The following is a 26,910-nucleotide window of genomic DNA, read 5'->3' on the forward strand; positions in this document are numbered from 1 at the left end:
TAGCACACTCAAACTCTTAATAAACTATTGATTGAAAAATTTCTTTTCAAGGAGCACCCTCGTAATACATGTAAACAATTGATTGAAAATTTCTGAATAAGCAAACCAAAATACATGTAGACTATTGATTGAAAATTTCTGAACAAGCAAACCAAATTTAAAAACTGAAACAAAGTCATTAACAATATTACTGCGGTTTACATATAAGAAAGTTGTTTTTATATGACACTTTCAGCTGATATACGATCAGCTTTCCAAACTTAAATGACTATACAAATAACTGAAATGATAGATCCTCTGAGAACAAGGCTCACTATCAGCAGGCGAATTCAGACCTCAACTAGTTGTGTAATTACTTGTAGTTGTAGAAGAATATCCAGCTCTTGAATACTCTGAAGCTTCACTGGTAATAAAACTAGAGTTATCATCAAATGCCCAATCAGTCAAGTATGTTGGCTTTGATGGAATAGTTCCCACTTCAACATCCCCAGATAGCATCGCCAACACACGAGACATTGCAGGGCGTTGCCCTGGTGATGTTTGGGTGCATAAGAATGCTATTTCGATCACTCTTTTCACCTCATCCTTGTTGTATACTTTCAATCTCTTATCAACAAGCTCTATGTCTAATCCGTTCTCATATAGATGCCATGCCTACATTAGCAAGGTAGATTAATATATATACAAGAAATCAGTTGTCAATGGCATAGGAGAAGTTGGCTTGGCACTTTTATATTGTTTCTTTCTCCCTCTTCATGAAGCCACGTTACTGTCATTTATTACATTTTGCACACAATAGATGGTCAAAACACACAAAAGAAGTATCATCATACCCAATCAAGAAGGTACATCTCTTCCTTAGGTAAGGTGGGCACATGATTGGATCTCCCGCTGACTATTTCTAGAGCAACAACACCAAAAGCAAACACATCGACCTTTTCTGTAAGATGGCCACGCATGGCATACTCCGGTGCAAGGTATCCACTGTAAGAGATTGCACGAATACATTAATAGGCCATGCTTGATATGGGGGTAATGTATTAAGGGGGTAATAAAAGTCAAACTTGAGAAAACTAAGAGAAAAATAGGACTAATCAATGTCGCTCTTATATTAAAGCATGTAAATAGAAGTGCATTATTAACAATCAAAGTAAGTTGCCTTGGTATGAGGATCTTACATTGTGCCGGCAACACTAGTGCTCATGTGAGTCTTTTTCTCATCATAAAGTTTGGCTAGACCAAAGTCTGAAATTTTGGGATTAAGATCTGAATCGAGCAGGATATTACTGGATTTAACATCCCTGTGCACGATTCGAAGGCGTGATTCTTGATGAAGGTAAGACAAGCCTCTTGCCACCCCCAAGCACACCTCAAAGCGCTTAGCCCAATTAAGTTCCAATTTATTCTCTCCTGTCATTTGAATAAAAGATGAATGCAGATAATTAAAATGAGTCCTGCATCATGAGTTGCATATTCAACATACAGAAGCTTATTAAGAAAGAGGGAGGGGAAAGGTTATACCGAACAAGACTTTATCAAGACTCTTGTTCTCTAGGTACTCATAAACAAGCAAACGCTTTTGCCCATCAATGCAACATCCATTTAACTTTACAAGGTTTCGGTGCTGTACTGCAGATATCGTAGCTATTTCTGTTATAAATTGGTCTTTCCCTTGATGAGATGTTACAGCCAGCTGTTTGACTGCAACTACATTTCCATTCAGGATTCCCTGTAATTACAGACATAGCACAAGTTTAACAGGTACATTAGTTTACCTTATAACAGAAGACGAAGCACCGTGTTTATTATTAACAGGTACATTAGTTTACCTTATAACAGAAGATGAAGCATCATGTTTATTATTAACAGGTACATTAGTTTACCTTATAGACAGATCCAAAGCCTCCTTCACCAAGCTTGTTTGAAGGGTCGAAATCTCCAGTTGCTGACTTCAGTTCAGCATAACTATATGCTTTGGCATCGATGCCTGCCAACTCTGCAAATATAACAGAAAAAATGAAAATGGCACCAAACAAATGAATTTCCATGTTAATCTACTACATACTAACAGAAGTGATTGCAGATGTTTTGGCCAATGCAAGTTATATAAAATCATAAAATTCAGCAAGGCATGACATTATTTTGGACTCTTAGCTTGGAAAGTTTACTCTAGAGTAATAACTTACTACTTCAAGGTTCATATGATAGTAGCATTGTTATAAAGAGATATATTAGTAAAATAAAAATTATACTAGACATACCATCTTGTGCTGCACGCAATCTCTTTCTTCTTTTAAAAAACCAACATGCACCCAAAGAAAGAAGCGCAAGAAGAATAACGGGAACAACTATTCCGACAATTATAGCAGCTGTATGACTTGTTGTTGAGCTTATAGGTCTTGGTTGAAACACTGGAAATCAGAATGTAGTTGATTACTTCATGAAAATTGAAATAAGCAGATAGAAATACTATCCTACTAAATGAACATTAAATTACATGGAGTAACGCTGAGAGCTGATATCAAAGGTCCATAAGCTCCCTGGACAGGTATGCAGCATGTTCCTTTTCCAGCCCAGAAAAGATGTATTTCAAGAAAATTTTCAGTCACCCGAGCTGTATAGTTTCTCTGAACAGGTCTATATGAACGACCCCCTGCCGCCTTGCGTATGTCAAAATCTCTTTCCACCCGATTTCCCTGGTTTACAATAACAATAAGTTAGGCTACAAGAAACAGTAGTAAGCTGCACAAACAATGTCAGAACAATCTCTTAAACAACACAAGTTCTAACTGTTACCTGAATAAGAATATCAAACACACGCCTTCCAAGACTTTTCCATGTACCACTGTCTTCAATTTGATTCTCTGCAAACTGTAGGAGCACGCTGTAATTACCATTCTGAAGCCCGAGTCCATAGTACCGTAGGGATCCAGCTGACAGTCTAGCTGTTTGAAATAATTCAGAGTCTTGGCTAGCAAATTGGCGCGGACTGTCAAATGTATAAGTGACATTGTTGTTTGATGCTGGCAATCCAACATTGCTGACAGCCCACTTATCACTGCTTGGCACAAAATAAGTAGCAGGACCAAGCGTCTGCTTTCCACTTTCATATACAACTTGATTTGATGCTCTAATTTGTGGACCACCACAGTTAATTGCAAAGTCAGAAACTGCACAAAAGATGAGTCACAAGATCAACATTGAATAGCTGTTGAATATCTTGGCTACACCATTTGAAACAAATTGCCAAACTGAATATACTTGGTATGTCTCAAATGCCTTTACCCAATGATTTTCTATAATAAATTGTCAACAACTTGAATTTAAAGAAGTATTTCAATTACACAAGTATGTTTAATTATATCTATGACCTCTAACTTAGATTGATAACTAGTGTATTTGCGCGATTCTGCAATTTGCAAATCCAATGCCAATTTCCAGTTCAAGGTACAGTGTCAAGATTATAATGAAAAAATAAAACTATGTTTGAATATAATTAAGTATACCATTTAAATGGTCTACTCCTAATTTACAACTACTTAATAAGGTCGATGTACATGATTCATCTGAGATATTTGTAAATTCAGACAATAACCATTTCCTTTCCATCCCCTTAGGCTTCTATCAAAGTAACTGGCCTATTCTTCAAAGACGGACAATATTACCTAACTAGGAGAAATAAGTGGCTTATTCTCTAAAACCCGTCTTCATAAGAATATAAGATAAGTACAAATTTATCAAGAGCAGCTGCTACCTGGATATCTCATTGATGCCTAAGACATTAATAATAAGTGAAAACAGATAAATTTGTGTCCGCCAACTGAATTAGAAATGTTTCTTCTTACAGTCTAGTGTCTATATGTTTGATAAGCTTTAGTCACTACATAAAGTTTTTGAAATTTCCCAACAAACAACAGGTAAACCAAAGGCCAAAAAAGAAGTAAATATATACTTACAACGTCCAACAGCAGTGTTGCAAGGAAATCCGTTCTGCAAACAGTTCAACCCTGATGGCAAAGATCTGCAATCAAAATATTAGATGCTAAGCATAAACAAGGTATTACATTACAACTAATACAACAACGAATTATATTGCAAGCTACAAATTAGTACATATTCATGGTTGATTTTTGTAGTAGATGCAGGGTATTAAATATTTGCTGCATCGTGACTACATAGTATAGGCCTTTTTAAACTCCGCAAGACCATGAATTAAACCGCAACAGCCACAACACAACTTGAAGCCGTGTCTAGGTGTGAGCCACATCTAATGCATTGAAACAAAGTTGGCTTATATTTAATTTCAATTTTCAAGTAACTTTTATAACAGTAACTGTACACCATGATTCTGAAACAACAGAATTACTACAGGAACACCGGACATTGTTAGCCAATTCCCAAATAATCATTGTAAGGATGCTGGAATGCTGCTACTGTTATAAGATAATGAAATACTTCAGTATTTAACATGCTTCTAGAGCAGCAAGGACTAGGAGGTTTTCAGCTTGAAATAACATGCATCTAAGAGTATTTCAACAGAAGATTTGAGGAGGGCTTGTGCGACATGCACTCTTTGAGGCTAAAGTTATCGACATTGGGTAATAAAAATCAAAGGTTAAGCCTTCCGATCCTAGAATCTGGAAGGATAAGGACCGTTTGTAATAGTACTCTAAAAAACTTGTACTTCAAAAAATCATTATTAATGAAGGTAAACATATTTTGGATTCAAAGAAAATCATCAGTCAAGCAATCATCTAGAAAATTTTCTGATTTTAGCAAAAATTCTAACCTGCTGTTTGAGCCTTGTACGGAGAAATTATTTGCAACTAAATTACTGCATTCACAATCAACTTTGATAAGAAATAGGTGAAATATGAAACAGAACAAAGTATACAGAATATGAAACATGATACTAATAGGATTTTTGCAATTCAGCATTGGGATGGTTAGAAGATTAGACAAAACATACAGTTGTAGTTTCGTTTGGCTGACCCAAGAAGGGAAGCTCCCAGATAGATGATTGTAGGACAAATCTCTGTATGCAAAAAAGATAAGATATTGTTACTATATACAAAGAAAAATTGGCAAGTATTATCTAACAAAAAAGACAATAGAAAAGTGGGAAAAAATTGTAGTAGATATTCAAAATCGTACAATTGTAGGAAACATTTTGTACAATTTAGAGTTGTCAGAAGTAATTACAAGATTGTAATAGATAATAATTTCAGCATGGTAACATAGCTTACATAGTAGTCAGAGATGAGCTTTTCTGAGAAGGAAGAGCCCCGGTAAGCCTATTATTTCCAAGAAACCTGAGCACAAAGAAAGAAACCTCATTAAATATCTGAATTATGTGTTTTGCAGAGATAAAAGAACGAAACGACAGCCCAAACTATTAACAGTAGATATTGCCAGAAGAGTAACAAGGCACAATACTCACAAGTAAGCAAGAGTGCTGAGACTGAAGACAGAGTCTGGAATTTGTCCTGTTAAGCTGTTGAAGCTTAGGTCCCTGATGTCATTCGCTTTCGTCAATGCCAAAGGAAATAAAATAGAAGCCAAAAGACAATAAATATGAACACATAGTTACTAAAGAAAGTAAGTCTTTATGTCCATGTAAATAAAATCGCCATCAACATTTTAAATGATTCTAGCTACTGCAATAGAGTGAAGCAAAGTGCTACCAGCCTACCACTTCCGAACACTTCAATGGATACTAAGGAAATTACTTTAATAAGTCCAACTTCATGTTATTCCTTTAATCAATCAATCCAAGCCTTAGTTCCATAATTGTGCATGAACCAAAAGCGGTCATTCCGTGTGGTCATAAGGAGAAAATTATTTTCGTTTATCCAAACTACTATAAAAGTACAAAGACAATTAGGAAGTCTTATCTATGTAGGAGCTCCATTTGGTACTTGTTTAAGACTCAGGGCGTGCTTGGATTGGCATTTTGGAAAATGAAGGTGAATTAAGGTGGTACAAAGGGATGATGGAGTGGTGATGTGATTAGAAGGGAAAGATGGAGAATTTTTTCTTAGCTTGAATTAATGTATTACCCTAGATCCGCATGCACCCAAAGAATCTTATTCTCTTGTTTATTTATAAATTCCAAACTTAATTTCTCGTTGTCCAACAAGATTTTGAAACTTCATAAATCAACAACTGCTACACATAAATATATTACTTTCCACTGCGAATTTCATACTGTAATAATATATTTGACTCTACACATCCAGATACATAAAGTAATCCAACAACATTGATTTAGAATTAGTTGAATAACAACTTACAATTGTGTCAAACTTTCCAGTGCTCCTATACTACGAGGTATGGGGCCTGTGATGTTGTTATTTTTCAGAACTCTGCAGGAAAACAAAAAAAGTTTTCAAAATATCAAGTGCAAAAAAAGGCATAGTAAAATGAGAGCTAAGAAAAGCTCATATGTATGCTAGAATCATGTGATCTTACAAGATGTTTAAGGACGTAAGACTAGTTACAAAATCCAGAGAAGAGCTCCCATTTAACAAGCCACTTATTCTCCTGCATGACAGATACAGCTGAAAAACTTAATTGTCTGAATGTCTTCTTAAGAATGCAGATGCGCCTTTATATTAATGAGTCACAAACAAAAACATAGACAGACTAGAAAGAAAGACAGAATAAAAACAACAAAGGGAGCAACTCACAACTGCTGCAATGAGGTTAGTTTGGAAAATGATGATGGTATTGGTCCATGGAATGAGTTTCCTTCAAGCCTCCTACATGAAACATTTATAGTATCACACAATACCAGATATTAATACAAAGCAAAAATATACTAAGACTGAGTACTATTAACATAAACTCTATGTCTTACGCACTGGCTCAGTTACCAAAGCTTTTACTGCCAAATTATTTATTATTGAATTGACAAGAAGAACAGGTAAAATGTGAAATCAGAATTTTCTGAGTGAATTTCTCACAGTTCTGTTAGTTGGCTCCAGTTCCCTATGAAGTCAGGTATAGAACCCGTTAATTCCATGTCTGATGCCCACCTGAATGATCAAAAGTTGCCACTCAGTGAAAGCGATAAAATACTGCATATAACTCCGTAAGGAACTCTTTTAAGTAAGTATTTGGAAATGAGTACAGGATGGGTGGGTCGAATCATTGTGAGCTCTTACACAGTCTGCAAGTCTTTTAAATTTGCAAATGTTGAAGGGATTACACCACTTGCACCAGAACTGTCAATGTACCTGTTAAGGAAAACAAAAGGTTATAGCTTTTATGCACAATGCTAATTGCTCCATAACAAGGTTGGTATAGAACACTAGCATAAAATTACATTGCCATGTAGTGCAGATGGTTTGTTTCTAAGCACATCATTTCCACTTTGTAGATGTTATTGTTATTAATAGAAGTACAATATGAACTAACAACAGACAATTTTTTATTGAAAGAATGTCTTCAAGACTGCTGCAATAACTTTCAGAATCATCGTCGATAAGGGCTATGGAGGAGATGCACTTCTATGATATGAATGCATTGAAAGATTCATCTCTCTGCTTATTTTATCAATACGTTATTGACAACCTATGAAGACTTTAGCGCAATTGCACAAGGTATGGGAACTGGGAAGGAAATTGTAAGCCAGTACCTGTCCCTTAATAAAGGCCTTGAAGTAAACCTATATCCAGCATCAGAACGATAACCCAGTAATTCCTCAAAAATTATTTTCACTACATCCTTTTCTATCACACATTTAGTTGGCAAAACACCAATACAGCATATATGTATGTCTTGAAAGCTACAATCACTTATGGAGCTATTGAATGAGTAATGACAAGCAGATAGCAGGAATTTTTACAACTTTTGTGCCACAAACAATCTCAATATGCATCACTCAATAAACAAGACTCTTAAGACTTACAATTGTTGCAATTTTTTCAGGTTTCCAATCTCTGATGGCAAAGAACCAGAAAAATTGTTTGCACCAATACCCCTGCAAAAGTAAGCATACTACGTATCACATCTATTGCACTTCAAAGAATCGACATAGAAATCCACACACGTTTATGAATAGAAATTAGCGGTCATAGTCCCTATTAATTCAAATGTGATGCTGATTATAGGGAGACAATTTCATTTAAAGACTCCTTTAAAACTACTTCCTAGGTCTTTTTTTACTTGGACCTATTGACCAAAAAATGTGACAGGTGCTAGTAAAAAAACGACAGAGAGAGTGCGTATTATGGCTCTAATGGAATATTTTGATACGGAGTTAAGCCACTTATTCTCTTAGTAAAGTAAATATTGATCCGACTTTTACATGTCTTTTGTAAGTATGGATTATATACTTCAATTCAGATATGATGTCTAATTGTCTAGCTTCTTTCTTTTTTAATGACATAAAATACTGTTAAGGAATGTAAAGTGAACATGTTGGATACCGAAAACTTACAGTGATCGCAGATCAGTAAGTTTACCAAGTTCTTTCGGAATTGGTCCAGAGAATGCATTAGTACCGAAATCTCTAGAATTAATATAAATTGGATTAGAAAAGATAGAGAAAGAAAAACTAAACAAAGGGTAGACTTTCACAAAACTTGAAAATTATTTGATATACATACAGCCATTGCATGCGAGTTAAGTTTCCAATGCCTGAAGAAATAGGGCCTGTCAAGTAATTTAGTCCCAGCCTCCTACATGACAAAAAGACATAGCAAGTCTCTGCATTATGATGGGTTTTCTTAGGCAAAGAGACGATGCTTGCTTTAAAAGTTAAAACAGAGCTGATAGTGCCAAATTATATAGAGAAGCCATACAAGTTAGTGAGGTAGACCAAATTCCAGAGCTCATCTGGTAGCACGCCTTTTGCATCTTGTGCATATACCTTCCTGTCATAATTTGACCCAATATATCAGTTGATCCTTTCTAATTTCAAAATCAATACTTTCCAAGGGGAATGAACTGGGTTGGAATGAGAATAACCAGGTATGCCAATATAAATTATACAGTCAACTGAACAAAACAAAGTTGTGGTACTAATGTTTACATAACCAATACTATTTGTCTATTTATATTCTACCACTTACAGTAAGGAAGACCATCAGGAAAAGGCTTTTGCAAAGGCATGAAAATTTCTTTCAAAGAAGGGACTTTCAAAGAGACATAATTACATCATTTTGATAACAGCAAAAACTATATCACTAAAGCACCTAAACAAGGAAGAGTTTTATACATGGGTGATCGCTTTATTGAAGTAAAGACGCTTGACTTGGGTAAGCCCAAAACAGGTTGCACATATTCACATTAATTACATCCTTGCTGACTCAAGCTTCAGTGATGAATGATCATGTCAACAAACATGAGTGGTGAGCATTTCTTTTATCCGAATACTCCTAGAAACAAACCTTCGTGATTCTGTGAAACAATAAGTTTTCAATACAGTTGCACAACCTACATACTACTAAAACTGCAACAATGATTGTAGGATTCCTTACGTTCAGTGGTATGCCATATTGCCTAAGGCTTCCTGAAGTTATGTTTATGTTTTTTCGGGCTTAATGGACAAGAAGACAAATCAGTTGAAGGAAAAAAATAAGAACTGCAACAGTCACTTGGAGCACAAAACAGACAATAGATGTATATGGAGTATATATATGACTTGAACCAGGAGCAGCAACAACTTACAAAGCAGTAATGTGGCAGGTAGTGTTACGATTATAAGTACAATCACATTTTATGAAGGGGTTGTAGCCAGTGTCATCAATAGTAATAGACTCATCAAGGGCTGCACCCGAACAAGGATCTCCTGTTGTATTCCACTGGTCAGTGTTTGCAGGAGTTTGCCACTGCTCTAGAATTGTATTCAAAGCTTGGACTGCACATTCAAATTGGATTGATATTCAAGTGTAAGTACATAGCAACACAGTTAGTTGGATGAAGAACAAAAAAAAGGGATATGATGATAGAAAATTAAAGATTGCTTTCTTTCAAGTTTCAACCTCTTGAATTCAAGTATGAGACCGTTTGTAAAGGTACCAAAGCAGACAATATTATATTGTTTGAGCTCTGTAAAATGTGATGGAGTATAAAATATAATCTTGGGCCTCAACCATTAGCTTAAGCTCTGATATCATGTTAGAGGACCAACTCAACCAAAAGCTTAAGCTAATGGTTGAGGCCCAAGATTATGTTTTATACTCCATCAAAATGATCAAACCACCAACATCATTACACACTATGGTGTCCTACAAAGAACAGACTATCTACACCAAGGGTTTTTTAATTTGTTAATCTTACCCTATATATTACTAAAAATGTGGTTTATAAAAACTCGGAACGAAGCATATGCTAATATCACCTTGTCTCTCAAACCCTTTAGAATTACAACAATATTTATCTTTAATAGTTCTTTAGGAGGTGAATTTAGTTGATAGATAATTTAACATTTTGCTGAGGTTGGTTCTTTATAATGCCATTGTCCTTAGATTCGATTTTCCTACGTTTCCAAATGAAAACATCAAATGAACACACTATAGATATCTCACCATGGATATGTGTCGGCCTTCCGTACACCCTATAGATCCACACATTTATAAGTCTTAATAATAAAGATATTCAGTAAGATTATCTCATTGACTTGACTATTTACAATTATAAGATAGTATGAGTCCTCGAACAAAGCCAAAACTAAAGGAAGAAGACTTTGGAGTACATTAATTTCCAAGTCTTGATGCATTTTTGTTGCTATATGACAGCTACAGTTGTTAATTTGTCAATCTGGCATCCCAATAATTTGATAATGGATTATTAATTTCCTCGAGCAGCCACTCACTACTTATCTAGTACAGATCTCAATGTCTTGCTCATGTGTCCTAATATGAATATGGGATACCGTGTCAAGAATTAATTTTCCATAGTCTCATATTAGAGTATAAACAGGTATATATATACAACCTATCGGAGATAAGGGCTCTATAACATTGACCTATAAGAACTATACACTACGTACATAAGGGCCTAACACTTTGTCTACCAGACGTAAAAGCCACTACTCGCTAACCCCTAGTCCCTGCAAGTAATTTTGGACTGCTCGACTAGTCGATTTCTAGTTCACTATTGACCTCCTACTATCTTAATTGAATTATTATTTGTGGTGTGTCAATATCGTTTCTCATGACAACTTGTGTATCGAAAGCTGATAAAATATTTGTTTCGGGGTTTTCTGATGTCCTGCAGGAGAGTTACAATTCCGAGACTGGAACCGGACGCCTGTACCTGAAAAACAAACGGATGCTCCGGATGATTGGAGATCCGCCTCCGACGGTCAAGTTAGTACTTGATTAAGGAGTAATTAATGCGGAAATTAAAGTGATTGGGTCTCTCTAGGTGAGAGTGTTTAATGTGTGTAATCTGCGTTTTTTTGCGTCCTCTCCCTTAATGAGGATTAAGGGAGGTATTTATAACCTCGGGAAACGTGCCAATCTAGGTTTAGGTTAACCTTGGGCTGATTGGGCTTCCCTCGGAAGTTGGGCCTAGGTGACCGGCTTCTCCATTAGGCATGGAGTATGCCACTTGTCATGACATAATAAGTCCAGGGTGGACGAATAAGCGTGTGCCACGTGGCAAGCCCTGAGAGGTCCAATTGGGGGACACTTGGCAGGACCTGATTGGCCCACGTGGGGCATTCCGATTGGTGGGAGCAAAATCCCCTAATCATTTGCCCCTCACAGGTGGCACGTGACTGGTCACGTGTTACCTGTGATAGGTATCGCCCTGTAACAGGCGACGGCCTGCTACAGGTGTCACTCGGCGAGAGGCCGAGAGATTCTCCTGCCAAAATTTTGAATTCTGGAAGTGACCCTTCGCCTTCTCACTTCGCCTATATAAAGGAGTGTTGACTTCGGTCATTTTCACACTTGAAAACTTTGTGAGAGAACATTCGGACCCCTGAACTTGCTCTGACATTTTGGACCCTTTCTGCCTACCGCCTGCTCTGACAAGCCGACTGCAAAGGATTTTCAGAACTTCATCAATCGTCACTCGTTCAGGTAACCGTCGGTTCTCTTACTCTTAATTTTCTCTTTACTTTATTCTTTTTTGAAATGGCACCACGGAAGCACACGACACGACCTAGGTTAGTGATCAGCCGGTCACCGGGGACGGCTGAATCTAGGACTAGGAGTGTCGCCTGCCCTTTTCTGGACCCATCTTTGCCCTTTATACAAAGTCCGACTGTATCTGTGTCTATGCAGAGCATGATGGCCAGAACAAAAAAGACTGCCAGGATCTCAAACTCAGACGGCTCCTCCCACAGGGTGCCGATTAGTGAAACATCTGACCAGGCGCCAGATGTGGAAGTGAAACAAAGCGGCTTGAAAGCCGGCAGTTCTGAGGGAGGAGTCAAAGTGACCCCTTCCCATTTTACAGTTGACAATTCTACATTCTCTCCTGCTCCTTTTAAAGGAGAGGAGGCGGGCCCCTCCGGGAGAGGGGATAAGTCGTCCTCTTCGGATTCGTTAGAGGACGATTCCGAGTCTAGCTCTTCTGGCCATGCTTCTCTGGACAAAGAAGAGAAAAACAGTCGCCTACAAGAGGCGAGGCTTTCTCACGCAGTTGAGAAGGGGGACGATTGGGCGGAGCCATCCGCCTCTCACCGAGAGCAAAATACCCCCTACTACTGCACGGTACCTCGGGGCCGGATCACGGCCATGCAAGAGAAAGTGGAGAGCTTTATCGCAAACCACACAATGGGCCCCGGCTTTTTAGTGTTCGTGTCGGATCCAGAAGACACAGTCGTCTGGCCGGCTGGTACCAGTTATGATGGCGCCTGCTTTGGCTGCTACGAGGCGGCCATCAAGGCTGGGCTGTGCTTCCCACTACATCCGGCTGTTCAGCGGATCTTGGATGGGTATGAGTTGGGGTTATGGCAGTTAGCCCCGAACTCCTGGGTCAACGTACTCGGCTATGTGGCTGGGTGCGAACTGCACGGGGTGGAGCCGAACTTCGAGGCTTTCGCCCACATGAACTACCTCAGCCGGACCCCTAAGGCAGGCGGTACCGGCTGGTATCAATTGACGAGCCACAGGGGCTACCTCATGACGAGAGGTAAAGCAAACAAATGGAAGGACTGGCGGAGCACCTTCCTTATTATTGAGAGTTCAGACACAGAGCTGAACAAGCGCTTCAACAGGTGGAACAGGAATCCGCCCCTTCTTGCAGGCGGCCGCAGCATGCCGCCTGTTCCCCCCAAGGCTAAGAAAGAGATCCTAGATAAAGGACTCTTCAAAGTAGAGTCGAAGGTGAACTCTACTTCAGGGGTACGAGAGCAAGTACCCCTGCACTGCGTCCCGAGCTTCAAATGGCTCTACGACGAGTAATTTTTGGCCGCCTGTGGCCTCAGCAGTCGGTGCTCAAGAGGTAGCCGGTTTGTCGAATACTCTGTTGTTCCGTGCATTTCTTGTTATGACTTTTATTAACTTTGCTATTTGTTTTTGCAGCGGACGCCATGAGCAAAATTACCGCCTCCAAGACTGCGGCGGCCATGTTGCGGGCCTCCATCATGCAACAGTCTTCAACCGACTCCCCCAACAAGGGGGCACCCTTGGTGGGCTTCGAACCTTTAACCCTCTTTTTGGAGTTGTGTTTATGCATATACTGACTCTTTTCTTCTTTTTTAGACGGGCGCTCCAAGAGCTTCTTCTTCCCAACAGCCGGACCCCAAGGCTCGGAGGACGACTGTTGCGAGCTCTCCTGGTTCTGCCAGGAAACATGCGGCGGCTGAGAAACAGCCGGCCACTTCTTCTAAAACTCCAGCTGGGCCACCTAGAAGTATGAAATTGTCCTTGTAAATTTTAGACTTGCTCCCTCCTTTACTAGGTCTAATCCGTTTGTTTATGCTTGATGCAGCCGGCCCTCAGGAGCCTGACTTGGTCGAAGTGGCCAAGTCTATGATCAAGGCCGTACCTCCAGCTGAAAGGGAGGCGGTCAGGGGTGTCGGCACCCTTGACCTAGACGGGATTGCAGGGGTCCTTGCTGAGGTATACTTAGCATATTTTTGAGTATTTGAATTCCAGGACGCCTGTTTTCTTTTTTGTTTGGAAACTGACGCCTTTTCCCCTTTTTACTTAGGCCCTGCTCCGAGTGAACGGCCTTCGCAAGCCGCTTGACCGGAAGAACAAAGAGGTAAAGGCTGCAAAAGCTATGGCCGCCTCTGACTGTGATAAGGCAATGTTTCAAATTGCCCAAAATGAAGTTCTGACAGTTGATATTCTTTATTATCAGGCGCAGGCTACCGCCGCTATCCGGGCTCAGTTAGAGGCGGCCCAGAAGAGGAATAGCGAGCTGGAGGCGACCATCAACAACCTCAAAACCGAGCTGAGACCTCTTCGCCAAAAGATGTCCTCATACGAAACCTTGGAGAAATCCTTGGCGAGCGTAAAGGAACGCCTGGTGACCCAGGAGAAGAGTCTTACTCAGGAGCTCTCGGAAAAGGCCGAGCAAGAAAAGAAAGAGCTGGTCCGGGAGATGATGGAAGACTCTGCTCAAATCCAGCGCATGACTTGGGGCCGCCTCTTCCCCAATGCCGACTTTGCCTCCTGGGAAAAAACGTACCGCCAGTGTTCTGATAGATATAATCAAGAGATCCTGGCGGCTGCTGAGGAAGAGGCGCTGGAGGAGGAGGAGCAGCCGGTAGTGGCGCTTGTGCCGCTTGGGGGTAATACATCAAAGAAGGATGCAGCTGAAGCCGAGTCCAGCAAAAAGAGTGCTGACCAGGCGGCAGCTGCTAATATTGAAGATCTGCCCCCTTCATAAGATTTATGTCTTTTTTCCCCGGCCTGCGTGCCGTTTGTTTGTATTTACCCGGCCAGGAGGCCGGGGCTCTGAATATTTTGCCGGTCTTTAATGACCGGCTTCCTTTTAATGAATATTTTTGTTTTGCTTCAAATTTGTTTAAGTATTGAATATTCTGATATCCAATTGTACACTATACCGACTGTTTTACATGGCCGATAGTTGCAGACAGGTACGGATAGTTAGTCACGCCGCTTATGCCCCTGGACGACTGGTTGTCTGTTTTCAGGCTAGACGATCAGTCGGTCATTTATACAATCGGTATTCGAACCATTTTAAAGACTGGATCCCCTTTAGGCAGGCGGTTCTGTCATTTGTAAAATTAACCAAGTAGGAAAGTGGTTTCCTACTTGTCATGTTTTTAGGCTAGAGACTTTAGGCCGTCTAGGCCGACTGTTCCCCGACATATTTAATCTAGTGTGAACAGGTGTTGTATGAACACCTTTTTAGTTTCATACTAAATTTTTAAGGAGTGACCAAGTAAACATGATTGTTACCTAGTCGCCAAGTAACTGAGTAGTAGATGTATCAAACGGTGGGTACCGGTTGTTCCCCTTTATTCGCCAATGTTTGTTGGCTTTTAACTCATAGATTGTTAACCTAGCAGGAGTAGTGGTTGAGAGCCCCTGTTTGCTAAAAACAGGCGGACGACTCATACCTTTTAGGCTCCATACTAAGTTTGAGAGAGTGACTATGAGTTAACTTTGGTGTTACTCAGTCGCCGTCACTCCTGCTTGAGTAGTAAAGGTACCAGGCGGCGGAGGCCGGCTGAACCTTTTGATTCGCCAATGTTTGTTGGCTATTAACTCAAGAGGTACCCCCTGCATTTATCCCAAGTAATACAGGCGGTCATCTGACTCAGATGTCAACTGCTACCACTGGTTTGGTTAGTGATAGAGTTATCCTTGTCTCAAAAACGGCTACGTGGTTGCCCTTGGGGACAGTCGTATAGGTGTCGTGTAATTAGTTTATAGAGCAATGTTCCACCCAAAAGGGAGCTGCTCTCTGCGACGAATTTCATCCGGAGGGATGCCGCCGGACGCCTGCTATGATGTTGGGACAGGTCGTATTAGTTTAAAGATTGGATCAGTTGGCTTGGCGCCTGGACTGATCATTCGGCTTGTGGCCTTGGTTAGTTCTTGGTGAACGTAGGTGCTAAGTAAGAGGAGGGTAGCCGCCTGTTTAGGCACAGGGTCGGCCAGGCCCTGATCATTTTTAGCTAAGTATAAGGGGGGTGGCTGTGTGCTTTGGAACCAGTCGACCCTCTTCTATGGAGAGTAGCCGACTATATATCCAGACGGCATGCCCCTGAGTAAAATATTCAATGGAGAGTAGCCAACTGTAAAGGTACAGGCGGCATGCCCCTCTGAAGATAGAGTAAAATACTCAATGGAGAGTAGCCGACTGTAAAGGTACAGACGGCATGCCCCTCTGAAGATAGAGTAAAATACTCAATGGAGAGTAGCCGACTGTAAAGGTACAGACGGCATGCCCCTCTGATGATAAAGCGAAATACTCAATGGAGAGTAGGCGACTGTTTATGTATAGGCGGCCTGCCCCTCTTAAGTAAGAATAAAAATTAAACATGGAGAGTAGCCGACTGTTTGTTAGTAGGCATGCCCCTCTTAAGTAAAAATGAAAACTGAGTATGGAGAGTAGCCGACTGTTTGTTAGTAGGCGTGCCCCTCTTAGTACAAAATTGAATATTAAGTATGCAAACTTTTATTAAGTAGCCCTTGACTATTTATATCATTCAAAAGAAATATTTCTTAAGATTATCTACATTCCAAGTTCGAGGCAACGGTTGGCCGTCTGGTGTTTCCAGACGGTAGGTACCGTCCCTGACCTCTTCACAGATTCGGTAGGGTCCTTCCCAGTTGGGAGTTAGTTTGCCAGACTCATTAGCCCTTCCAACTGCTTCCATTTTTCTAAGTACAAAGTCCCCCACTTTGAGTGGACGCCTGTGTACTTTTTTGTTGTACGATCTAGTCATTATCAGGCGGTAAATTTCATGGCGCAAGACAGCATTGCCCCTCCTTTCAGGAAATGAGTCTAATGCCAGGCGCATGGCTTCCTAGTTTGCCTCTTCGTCATATAGCATTACTCGAAGAGTCGGCTCGTAGTGTCCTATTGGAAGAACAGCTTCCGCACCATAAGTTAGGAGGAATGGAGTTTCTCCAGTCGCCCCTTTTTCAGTCGTCCTAATGGCCCAGAGAACATGTGGTAATTCATCCGCACATAGGCCGCCTGCTCGTTCAATCTTTTTCTTGAGACCGTCTGAGATGATTTTATTAAAGGCTTCTACCTGGCCGTTTGCTTGTGGACGGCCGACAGATGCAAAGTAGTGTGCAATTCCTTGGTCACCCAACCAGCTTTTGAGAACAGGCGTCTCAAATTGGGGACCATTATCAAAAACCATAGACATGGGAACCCCGAACCGAGTGATGACATTTTTCCAAATGAATGAAATTACATCCTTCGTCTTGATTCCCTCTACAGCCTCCGCCTCTACCCATTTAGTGAAGTAGTCGACGGCAACAAGTATGTACCTCCTTCCGCCTGTAGCAGACGTATATGGACCCAGAATATCCATGCCCCACTTAGCAAACGGTAGTGGGCTATGAATGGTAGTGAGGTCAGTAGCCGGACGGTGAATTAGTTTGCCAAACCTTTGGCACTTGTCACATTTTTTCACCATCTCCATCGCATCTGCTTCTAAAGTAGGCCAAAAGTAGCTCTGCCGCCTTGCCCGTTGAGCAAGCGTCCTACCGCCTATATGGGAAGCACAGTAACCAGAGTGAAGATCATCTAGTATCTCTCGCCCCTTTTCTGGAGTAACACACTTTAAGAAGGGTTGAAGGTACCCCCTTTTGTGAAGTTCTCCCTTTATTATTTCAAAACTGGTTGCTCGTTTTTTCAGTGCTGCCGCCTGTTGATGATCATCCGGCAGGGTACCATTTGTCAGATATGCCCTGATTGGATCCATCCAGGTTGAGCTTCTGTCTAAGATTCCAATAGGGTCTTCCTCAATGCTTCTCCTCTCCATTACTTCCCAAAAAACAGTTCGAGGAGTATCACAGGAGGCGGATGATGCTAATTTTGAAAGTGCATTCGCCTGGTTGTTTTCTGATCTCGGCACTTGGGTCAGATGGAAATCCTCAAGGGAGCCGACTACTTGTCGGACCGCCTGTAAATACTTGATCATGGCCGGATGGGTTGCTTCGTATTCGCCATTGTACTGACTCACTATCAATTGTGAATCGGAACAGGCGTCTATTTTTCTTGCCCCTGCCGCCTTGCACATGCGGATTCCGGCTAGTAAAGCTTCATATTCTGCCTCATTGTTTGAGGCCTGAAAACTGAAGCGTAGAGCATATTCGTACCTGTCGCCCTCTGGCGACTGACATATGACGCCTGCTCCACAACCATTTGAAGTAGAGCTTCCATCCACATATACCTTCCAGACTTGGTCTGGAACTTGAGAGTCAGGAGGACGAGTCATCTCAACAATAAAGTCAGCAAAGGCTTGCCCCTTCACTGCTTTTCTAGGCTCGAAGGTAACTTCGAGACTCTGTATTTCTATGGCCCATTTGATCATTCGGCCTGACGACTTCGAGACTCTGTATTTCTATGGCCCATTTGATCATTCGGCCTGACGACTCCATGATGGTCAGTGGCCGCTTGATAGGTTGGTTTGTATACACGACGACTGCATGTGCCAAAAAGTAGGGCTTCAATTTTTTAACAGCCATGAAGAGTGCAAGACCAAATTTCTCCACTAAGGGATACCTCAACTCGGCATTTTTCAGTACGTGACTGACAAAGTAGACCGGGAGCTGACAGCCGTCTCTTTCAGCAAGGAGAACAGCGCTTAACGCATGATCAGAGACGGCCAGGTACATGTAGAGTACTTCTTTGGGCAAAGGGCTGACCAGCCTCGGCAAGGAATGCAAGTGAACTTTCAATTTCTGGAAGGCCGCCTCAGCATCCGGCCCCCATTCAAACCTTGCCTTTTTCTTAATTGCCTGGAAAAAGTATAGGCATTTGTCGCCTGATCGGCTTAGAAATCTTCCCAAGGCCGCCAGACAACCTGTTAACTTCTGAACCTCTCGGATGGTACGAGGCGACTGCATGTCGATGACCGTCTGCACCTTCTCAGGGTTCGCCTTTATTCCTCTCTGATTGATAAGGAATCCGAGAAATTTCCCAGACTCAACTCCAAAGAAACATTTCCTGGGATTGAGCATGACATGGTGCCGCCTGAGTGTGGCGAAAGTTTCTTGGAGGTCCGACAGATGATCTTTCTGAAGTTTAGACTTGACAATCATACCATCAATATATGCCTCGACATTTCTCCCAATCTGATCAAGAACACAGTGTTTATCATTCGCTGGAAAGTGGCCGGGGCATTCTTAAGACCAAACGGCATGACCGTGTAACAGTATAACCCCTGATCAGTGACGAAGGCCGTCTTCTCCTGATCTTTCTTCCATAAAGGAATTTGATGGAAACCAGAGTAGGCGTCCATAAAGCTCATCAAAGCATGGCCGCCTGTTGAGTCGACCAGGTTATCAATTTTAGGCAGAGGGTAACTGTCTTTGGGGCACGCCTTGTTTAGGTCTGTGTAGTCTACACACATTCGCCAGGTGTCATTCGGCTTTTTAACAAGCACTACATTTGCAACCCAGTCTGGGAAGTAACATTGCCGAATGAACCCTGCATCAAGTAATTTTTTAACTTCGGCGGCTGCCGCCTGACTTCTTTCTTCGCCATGGTTCCGCTTCTTCTGCCGTACCGGCTTCTTTTTCGGATCCACGGCCAGTTTATGTACCGCCAGATCAGGACTAATGCCTGGCATTTCATGGACTTCGAATGCAAAGATGTCCTTGTATTCTTTCAATAGTTTGTGAAAGTCGTCACCCAGGTCCCTTAGAGCAGTCGTCCCAACCTTGATTGTTCTGTCAGGACGCGAGTCATCTAAGATCAGGTCCGTATGCTCACCAGCTGGCTGAGGGCGGAATTCATCCGACCGCTCCTCTGCCAATGATTGCTATTTTCTGTCTTTTCTTGCGGCCCCTGTCTGGGATGCCTTTCTCTTCTTGCCTCCTGCTTCTTGAACAGGCGCACTCTCCTTGACATTGTCAAGGTCTATTTTTCCACCGCTCGACATAGTGGCCATAACAGTGGGCTTGACATCCGAGAGATAGCACTCTCGGGCCATCCTCTGATCTCCCCTTAGGGACCCGACTGTTCCATTATCCCTCTCAAACTTGAGCAACATAAGAGATGGGATTATAACAGCCTTGGAATTATGTCGTCCCAGAATCATGTTGTAGGCCAAGAGTTCTTCTACTACCAGGAACCGGACTACCATGTGTCGTCCTTCCCCTTTTTCACCCAGGCGGATGGGTAAATCCACTCGTCCCACTGGGTGGACGACTCCTCCTCCAAACCCTACTAAAGGGTGGGATGCCGGATGTATGCAATCAGTCTGATATTTTAGTTTCGACAGACATTTGCTACTGATGAGATCTGAGGAGCTTCCGGTATCTATGAGGATTCGGCTAACTCTCTGGTTGGCCACTTTACATTCAATAACGATAGGGTCGTCATGCGGCCCTCTTACCCCTCCTAGATCTTCTTCAGTGATGACAATCTCAGGAAATGAATATTTGGAGGGTCGTTCTTGGTGAACGGAATTTACATCTAGTCGTCTGATATTGTCTTTGTTGCCCCTAATAGTGGGGTCTCCTCCTGAGAAGCCGCCTGCAATGGTGTAGACGACTGCATCATCTGTATCGGAGCTGTCGGCCTGTTGATTCTTTTTGGCCGAATGCTTTTTCGAGGAAGTGTTCCCCGTAGATTTCTTGACATAAGTGTCAAGATCACCTTGCTCAGCCAGGCGGTCCAGATACCGCATGAGACTGATGCATTCATTGGTGTGATGACCAACATCTTCATGATAATCACAGAATTTTTCTTGGTTCCGGTTGTTTGCAGAACCCTTCATGGGGACCGGCTTCTCAATTGAGATCCGTCCCTTGATTTCCTTTAGGATAAATTGGCTATCCTTGTTAAACACATACTTTGGGGAGTATGGTTTGAACTCTTTTTTCTTCTTCTGGGACGGCTGTTTAGAGGAATCAGTTGCCCAAACCTCTTTTCTCTTCTCGTCTTTGTTTGACGACTGCTTCTGTCGTCCTTCTCTTTTGTCGGACCTTTTCCCGTCTGACTGTTTTAGCGTACTACAAAGATCAGTCGCCTGTATATAGGCTTCCGCTTCAATCAAGGCCTCTTGAAGAGTCGCCACCCTCTTTCGGACCAAATCAAATTTGAAGGTCGACCCGTCTTTAAGACCTCTGAAAAAGTCAGTATAGGCTACTTCATCCGGTAACCCTTGAATCTGTATTCTCATCAGGTTAAATCGCCTGATGTAAGAACGAAGCCCCTCCTTCTCGCCCTGCTGAATTGTTCCTAAATCAAGGGTCGTCTTCTTCGCAGGGATGTTCATGGCGAAGTTGGAGGTGAATAAGTAAGCAAGCGTCTTGAAGTTATTTACACAACCAGTCGGCAGGTTGCCGAACCATTGTTGTGCGATTCCTTTGAGAGTCGCTGGGAAACACTTGCACCAAGTGGGATCATCCAACCCTTGAAGGTACATCAGGTTGGTGAATGCCATCAGATGGTCTTCTGGGTTAGTAGTGCCGTCATAGGCGTCTACTAATACATTTTTCACTTTGGCCGGCTGAGCGGCTTCAGTAATTTCCTTGGAGAAGGTCGACGACTGTTCACCAAGTCTAAGCAACCGTAGCTGCCAGTCCATAGGTTGGACATGTTTTGCTGCATGTCCACCAAACGGAGGTGGCTGTAAAAAATATTGTTGTTGCGGTACAAACGGTAAGTTTGGTACCGCCTGGTCGCTATGAAAGCCGGACTGACGGGAGGTGCCGCCTGACTGACCCTCATGATACGACTGAGTATGCCTCATCGAGGTATTTCGCAGACTGTCTTGGAAGTTTGAAGTAGAGGCCGACTCTGACAATCGGTCACTCTTCTTCTGCTCTAACAGTAGCCGAGCGTCTGTGTATGTTTTCCTCGACCCGTCCGCCTGAATATGACGAACAAGTTTCCTATTTCCTGGAGTAGGAAAACGGTATTTTGTGAAATCAAGGGCAGGTGGCTCCCACTTCCTAGATTTAGGATGAGGGGTCGCCTCTCGCCCTTGAACTGGCTTCCTCTTCCGTGAAGTGGAGGGTTTCTTAGCCGACTGCTCCTTGTTGATCAACTCTTGAATTTCTCCCTTGAAGTCCCTCATGAAGGTCATGAGTTCGTTCCTTGTGATGGGAGCAGACCCATCAGTCGGCTGCTGCCGAACAGGCGGTGCGCCTGCTGGCTCGCTTCCAGTTTGAAGATGTTCCTGTTCCCTCCTTTCGGTATGACGGGTACGTCGGGCCCTTAGGGTCCCGTCTGAAGCTGTGTGAGCTTCAACTTCAAATTCATTCTCAGTATCGTGGTCCGACTGAACTTAAGGGTCGTCTAGGGGACGCCTCTCTTCAGTAGTCGGTACAGACGTGGATGCCATCTCAGAAGTACTCTCCCCACAGACGGCGCCAAAATGTTTCGGGGTTTTCTGATGTCCTGCGGGAGAGTTACAATTCCGAGACTGGAACCGGACGCCTGTACCTGCAAAACAAACGGATGCTCCGGATGATTGGAGATCCGCCTCCGACGGTCAAGTTAGTACTTGATTAAGGAGTAATTAATGCGGAAATTAAAGTGATTGGGTCTCTCTAGGTGAGAGTGTTTAATGTGTGTAATCTGCGTTTTTTTGCGTCCTCTCCCTTAATGAGGATTAAGGGAGGTATTTATAACCTCGGGAAACGTGCCAATCTAGGTTTAGGTTAACCTTGGGCTGATTGGGCTTCCCTCGGAAGTTGGGCCTAGGTGACCGGCTTCTCCATTAGGCATGGAGTATGCCACGTGTCATGACATAATAAGTCCAGGGTGGACGAATAAGCGTGTGCCACGTGGCAAGCCCTGAAAGGTCCAACTGGGGGACACTTGGCAGGACCTGATTGGCCCACGTGGCGCATTCCGATTGGTGGGAGCAAAATCCCCTAATCAATATTCAATACTAATCATACAAGGAAAAAGATGAACATGAGCTCCTACTTGATTTATTGGAATATGTAAGAATGTAACATGCATAATTGTACCGCTTATACATGTGGGGCAGAAACAACTAGAGTCACTGAGTCAGTCATTGAGATGGTGGAAGGATATTTATGAACGAGGCATTGACCAAAATATGAAAATTGAGATGATGTTTAATTAGTGACAATCACATCAATTAACATTATCGTTACATTATTTCCACAAATCACATCTTAATTAGACTTTAAAGTCTTCATTTCTCATTTGCATTATCTTTTTTACCTTCAAGATATTTTTTTTTATTCTGTTTCTGCATTTTACAGTTATTGTAGTACAGTAGTTGATAATTTATTGGGTCAAAGTGGTCAACCCCAAAATTATGCCAGGTAGTGAGAATATTACCATTAAAATAAGGTAATGAGGGTAATTTGGTAGATATATTGATACATAACTACTCTCTCCGTTTTTAATTAGTTGTTCCACGTCAAAATGACACAAAGTTTAAGAAAAAAAAACTTACATGCTTTACTTTTCAATAATACCCATATGGTCCCCTCAAAAAGTAATAAAAAGACTAATGTGATCATTAAAAAGTAAGGTACAGTGGTAACTTTAATACCCAATTAATGCCAAAAAAAAAAAAAGTAATAAAACATCTAATTAAAAGCATCTCAAAAGGAAAGTGGAATAGCTGATAAAAAACGGAGCAAATTACATTGTGCCCACTAGCCACATGGAGAACAACACATTTGTGTCCACCCCTGGTGTCCTACACTCCTACGAATTGATCGAAGTTAAATTCCTGGTAGGGACTAAGGTACTGAAGTTGATAGAATGAAAATGAAAGACCAAATAAATATTCAATCGAATTGTAACTAACAAATTCAAAGCCATAATAAAATAATAAAAGATCTTCCTTTCCATAATGTTTCTACCACTCTACATAATATTACATAATGTGTGTACGGCATCACTTCATTCTTTTTTATATTACATAATGTGTGTACGGCATCACTTCATTCTTTTTTATTTAATTTTACGTAAGTTTATATTATATGTTTATTATTGTGGTGACGGGTGATCATTAAAAGTAGTCTACCTTGTGGCCGGTAGATAGAATTTTTTGAGTTCAATTCAGATTAGTTTTGTTCTGTTATGTTCTTATCAATTTAGGTCAGTTCAGTTTAATTCAATATCAATTTTTTCAAGCATGCCCTAAGTTGGGTAAGATTTCACTATCATTCTTTCTTAACACTTTTCATTAAAAGTAATCTACCTTGTGGCTGGTAGATAGAGTTCTTTCTTCTAAATTGAAATATTGGAAATTTTACATGTGTTATGCATAATTTATAAATTTAATATTTTTTTTTTTCAAATGCTGACCACTCACCTATACATAGTATTTTAAACTTATGCTCCAAAGAAGAAAAAAAAAAATGGGTTTTTGTCGTTGGTACACACCCATGAAGTTTTGGGTTTTCTCGGATTTATCCGTCTTTTTTCAGAATTCTTATTGGTACCCATAAACTTAGCAAAAACTATTATCAGTAGCCAATTTGTTAATTATTTTATTTTATTTGGATTCAAATTAATGCACGCAAATTGAGATGTTTCATTAATATAATATAAAGCGAGGTGAATTTGGTCAATTTTATTTAGCAAATTTTGGCTTCAAAGGTGATCAATTAAGGGCTAGAATGACACCAAAACCTTGAGAGAGCTATTCTTTTTGCATGTAAATTTAGGCTATTAACAGGTAATTGCTTACTAACGGATTGATTAACTTTGAGTTAACAAATTGGCTATCGAAGAGAATTGTTTGTAAGTTGATGGTTATCCATGAAAATTCTGGAAAAAGGTGGGTACACCTGAGAAAACCCAAATGGGTACTATTGAGGAAAAACCAAAAAATTACTTCCTCCGTAACAAAATAAACGCAACAATTGTACTTTTTACGCATGTCAAGATAAGACTTTAAAGATTAATATCTCTAATTATGTATTTGTAAAAAATATAAACACTAGATCATAAAAAGCTACAAGTTGAGACGAATCCAACGAGACCCAAAAAATGACTATAATTTTTTTTTTATGTGCAACTCACAAATTACGGTTAAAGTGAAAATTGTGAATAGTATCAAATGTAAAATTGTTGCATTTATTATATTAGGGAGGAAGTACTATCATTGTCCTAAGTTCTAAACATTGCGAGAACACAGAAGGACCATTCTTAGAACGTTGTCTCCTTCCTATTAATAGTATCATTAACAGATACAAGTATGTATATACTAGTATATGTATATAAAAAAGGCAATGAACAACTAATAACGTCCACTATGTCCTTAATTGCATTATTATTTGATCTACAGAACGAACCCAAAGTGGATTCTAGCCCTTTTTGTGGTGTCCATGTGACTACTAAAGATGGGAAATAAATCAATCATCACAAACTCATCATAATGACAAAAGAGACCCAAAATAATGCTATTTAATACAATTGATTCATTATTCTTCTTAAATTCGACTTTTGACACTATTTATACCAAATATATACATGTATGTATTAACATAGACAATTCATTGCCAAAAAACAATTCAAGTAGTAATTTGCAATTCTCAAGTGCAAAAAATGGTGCAACCAAAAAGAATGGAAGAAAAAGTTAAAGTTGTGATCCACAAGTATATGAAAACAGATTAATTTTATAACTAAATCAATTACATATTACTACCCTATCAAAGTAATAACTACAAGGAAAATTTGATTAGAAACCATCTTATAAAATACAAATTTTATTATTACATAAAAACCATTAAATTTTGTTTTTTTTCCAAAACACACCTGATTTAAAAAATAATTTGTCAAGAGCCACCTCTCCTCGATTTCCCATAATTGACTCAGTTTCCCTCATTGACCTATCACGTGTAAGTCACGTGACCTACTAAAACACACTTATTCGTCCATTACATCGACGACCACTGTCATCAACACCGACGATCGTCACACTTTGATATGCTTTTCTTGGGTTTATCCTTAGCATCAAAAACAGAGGATTTCCTCTTGATTTCACTCTTGGGTTTTACCCTTAGCACCTAACACAGGATTCAAAGCCAGATTTTGAGATTATGGGGCTTGATTTTGTGCAGAGTGGGTTCGTCTTCTTCATTAGAGGAGCGGTAATTATCTTGGGAAGAGGAGAGAGAAAGTAGAGAGGGAAGGGTTTGGGGGGAGGGTTTAGTAAGTCACGTGATTTACACGTGCAAGTCAATGCCGGAAAATCAAGTCAACTATCGGAATTCGGGGAGAGGTGGATCTCGACAAACAAAATTTTAAAATAGGTGTGCTTTGATAAAAAAAAATTTATAACTATATTACTTCGTATATAACATGGTTTTTAACAAATTTTTCTAACTACAATTAATTTTAGACCCAGAAATCTCTTTCTCAAAATGCGTCAAAAATGAATTGTAGTTATTATTTCGTTAAGCTGGGAGTAGATAATAGTGTGTAAACAAGAAGAGAAAGAACCTTCAATCGGAGCGGTGGTAGCTCGGCGAGTAGTATTCTGCGCTTGAGCAGATGAGCACGACGCAATCATAATCGCCACAATCATGTAGCGGCACCACCATGTTAGCCGAGGAAGGTTGCTCAGTCTGATCCTATTCAAAGCAGCAGCCGCCATTTTTGAAGAAGATAGCTCTTGAGAGAAAAGAGAGTATAAGGAAATGATGGCTATGACATTATTTTTTAGGGGAAACAAAGATGAAGAAAATGGACCAACTAATGTAGTTGGTGGTGTGGGTTTTATATGTATAAGGTTGCTCAGGCAATAAAAAGCAGTCTACTACGTACAAAAGTCGTCTTGGGAGTTGGAACATCGAGATCCTATTGCCTTATTTTTATACAAGTATACTCTAT

At 40.8% G+C, this 26,910-nt stretch overlaps 1 protein-coding gene across 1 annotated transcript; it reads right to left on the minus strand.

Moving 5' to 3' along the window:
* LOC110735779 (probable LRR receptor-like serine/threonine-protein kinase At1g56140) lies at positions 1-26,910 on the minus strand. The gene is made up of 24 exons (XM_021915963.1): positions 26,521-26,910; positions 9,676-9,865; positions 8,808-8,879; positions 8,613-8,684; positions 8,444-8,515; positions 7,913-7,984; positions 7,167-7,238; positions 6,966-7,037; positions 6,690-6,761; positions 6,472-6,543; positions 6,294-6,365; positions 5,441-5,512; positions 5,247-5,312; positions 4,970-5,035; positions 4,790-4,834; positions 3,957-4,021; positions 2,797-3,170; positions 2,498-2,696; positions 2,262-2,411; positions 1,884-1,996; positions 1,522-1,729; positions 1,179-1,410; positions 834-984; positions 1-654 (listed from the first exon to the last, which is right to left on the minus strand). The coding sequence occupies exons 1-24, from the start codon at positions 26,672-26,674 to the stop codon at positions 337-339; spliced, it is 3,051 nt and encodes a 1,016-aa protein (XP_021771655.1). The 5' UTR covers positions 26,675-26,910; the 3' UTR covers positions 1-336.

This window comes from Chenopodium quinoa, unplaced genomic scaffold, assembly GCF_001683475.1.
Source record: "Chenopodium quinoa cultivar QQ74 unplaced genomic scaffold, ASM168347v1, whole genome shotgun sequence".
NCBI lineage: Eukaryota > Viridiplantae > Streptophyta > Magnoliopsida > Caryophyllales > Amaranthaceae > Chenopodium > Chenopodium quinoa.

Bases quoted from the DNA above. Each gene is read 5' to 3' on its own strand.
- LOC110735779 (XM_021915963.1), bottom strand. From the start codon at position 26,674: ATGGCGGCTGCTGCTTTGAATAGGATCAGACTGAGCAACCTTCCTCGG. The intron at 7,038-7,166 runs GTAAGAGCTCAC...TTGATCATTCAG, and splicing joins TTAAAAGACTTGCAGACTGT to GTGGGCATCAGACATGGAAT. The intron at 5,313-5,440 runs GTGAGTATTGTG...CTTTGTGCTCAG, and splicing joins CTCAGCACTCTTGCTTACTT to GTTTCTTGGAAATAATAGGC.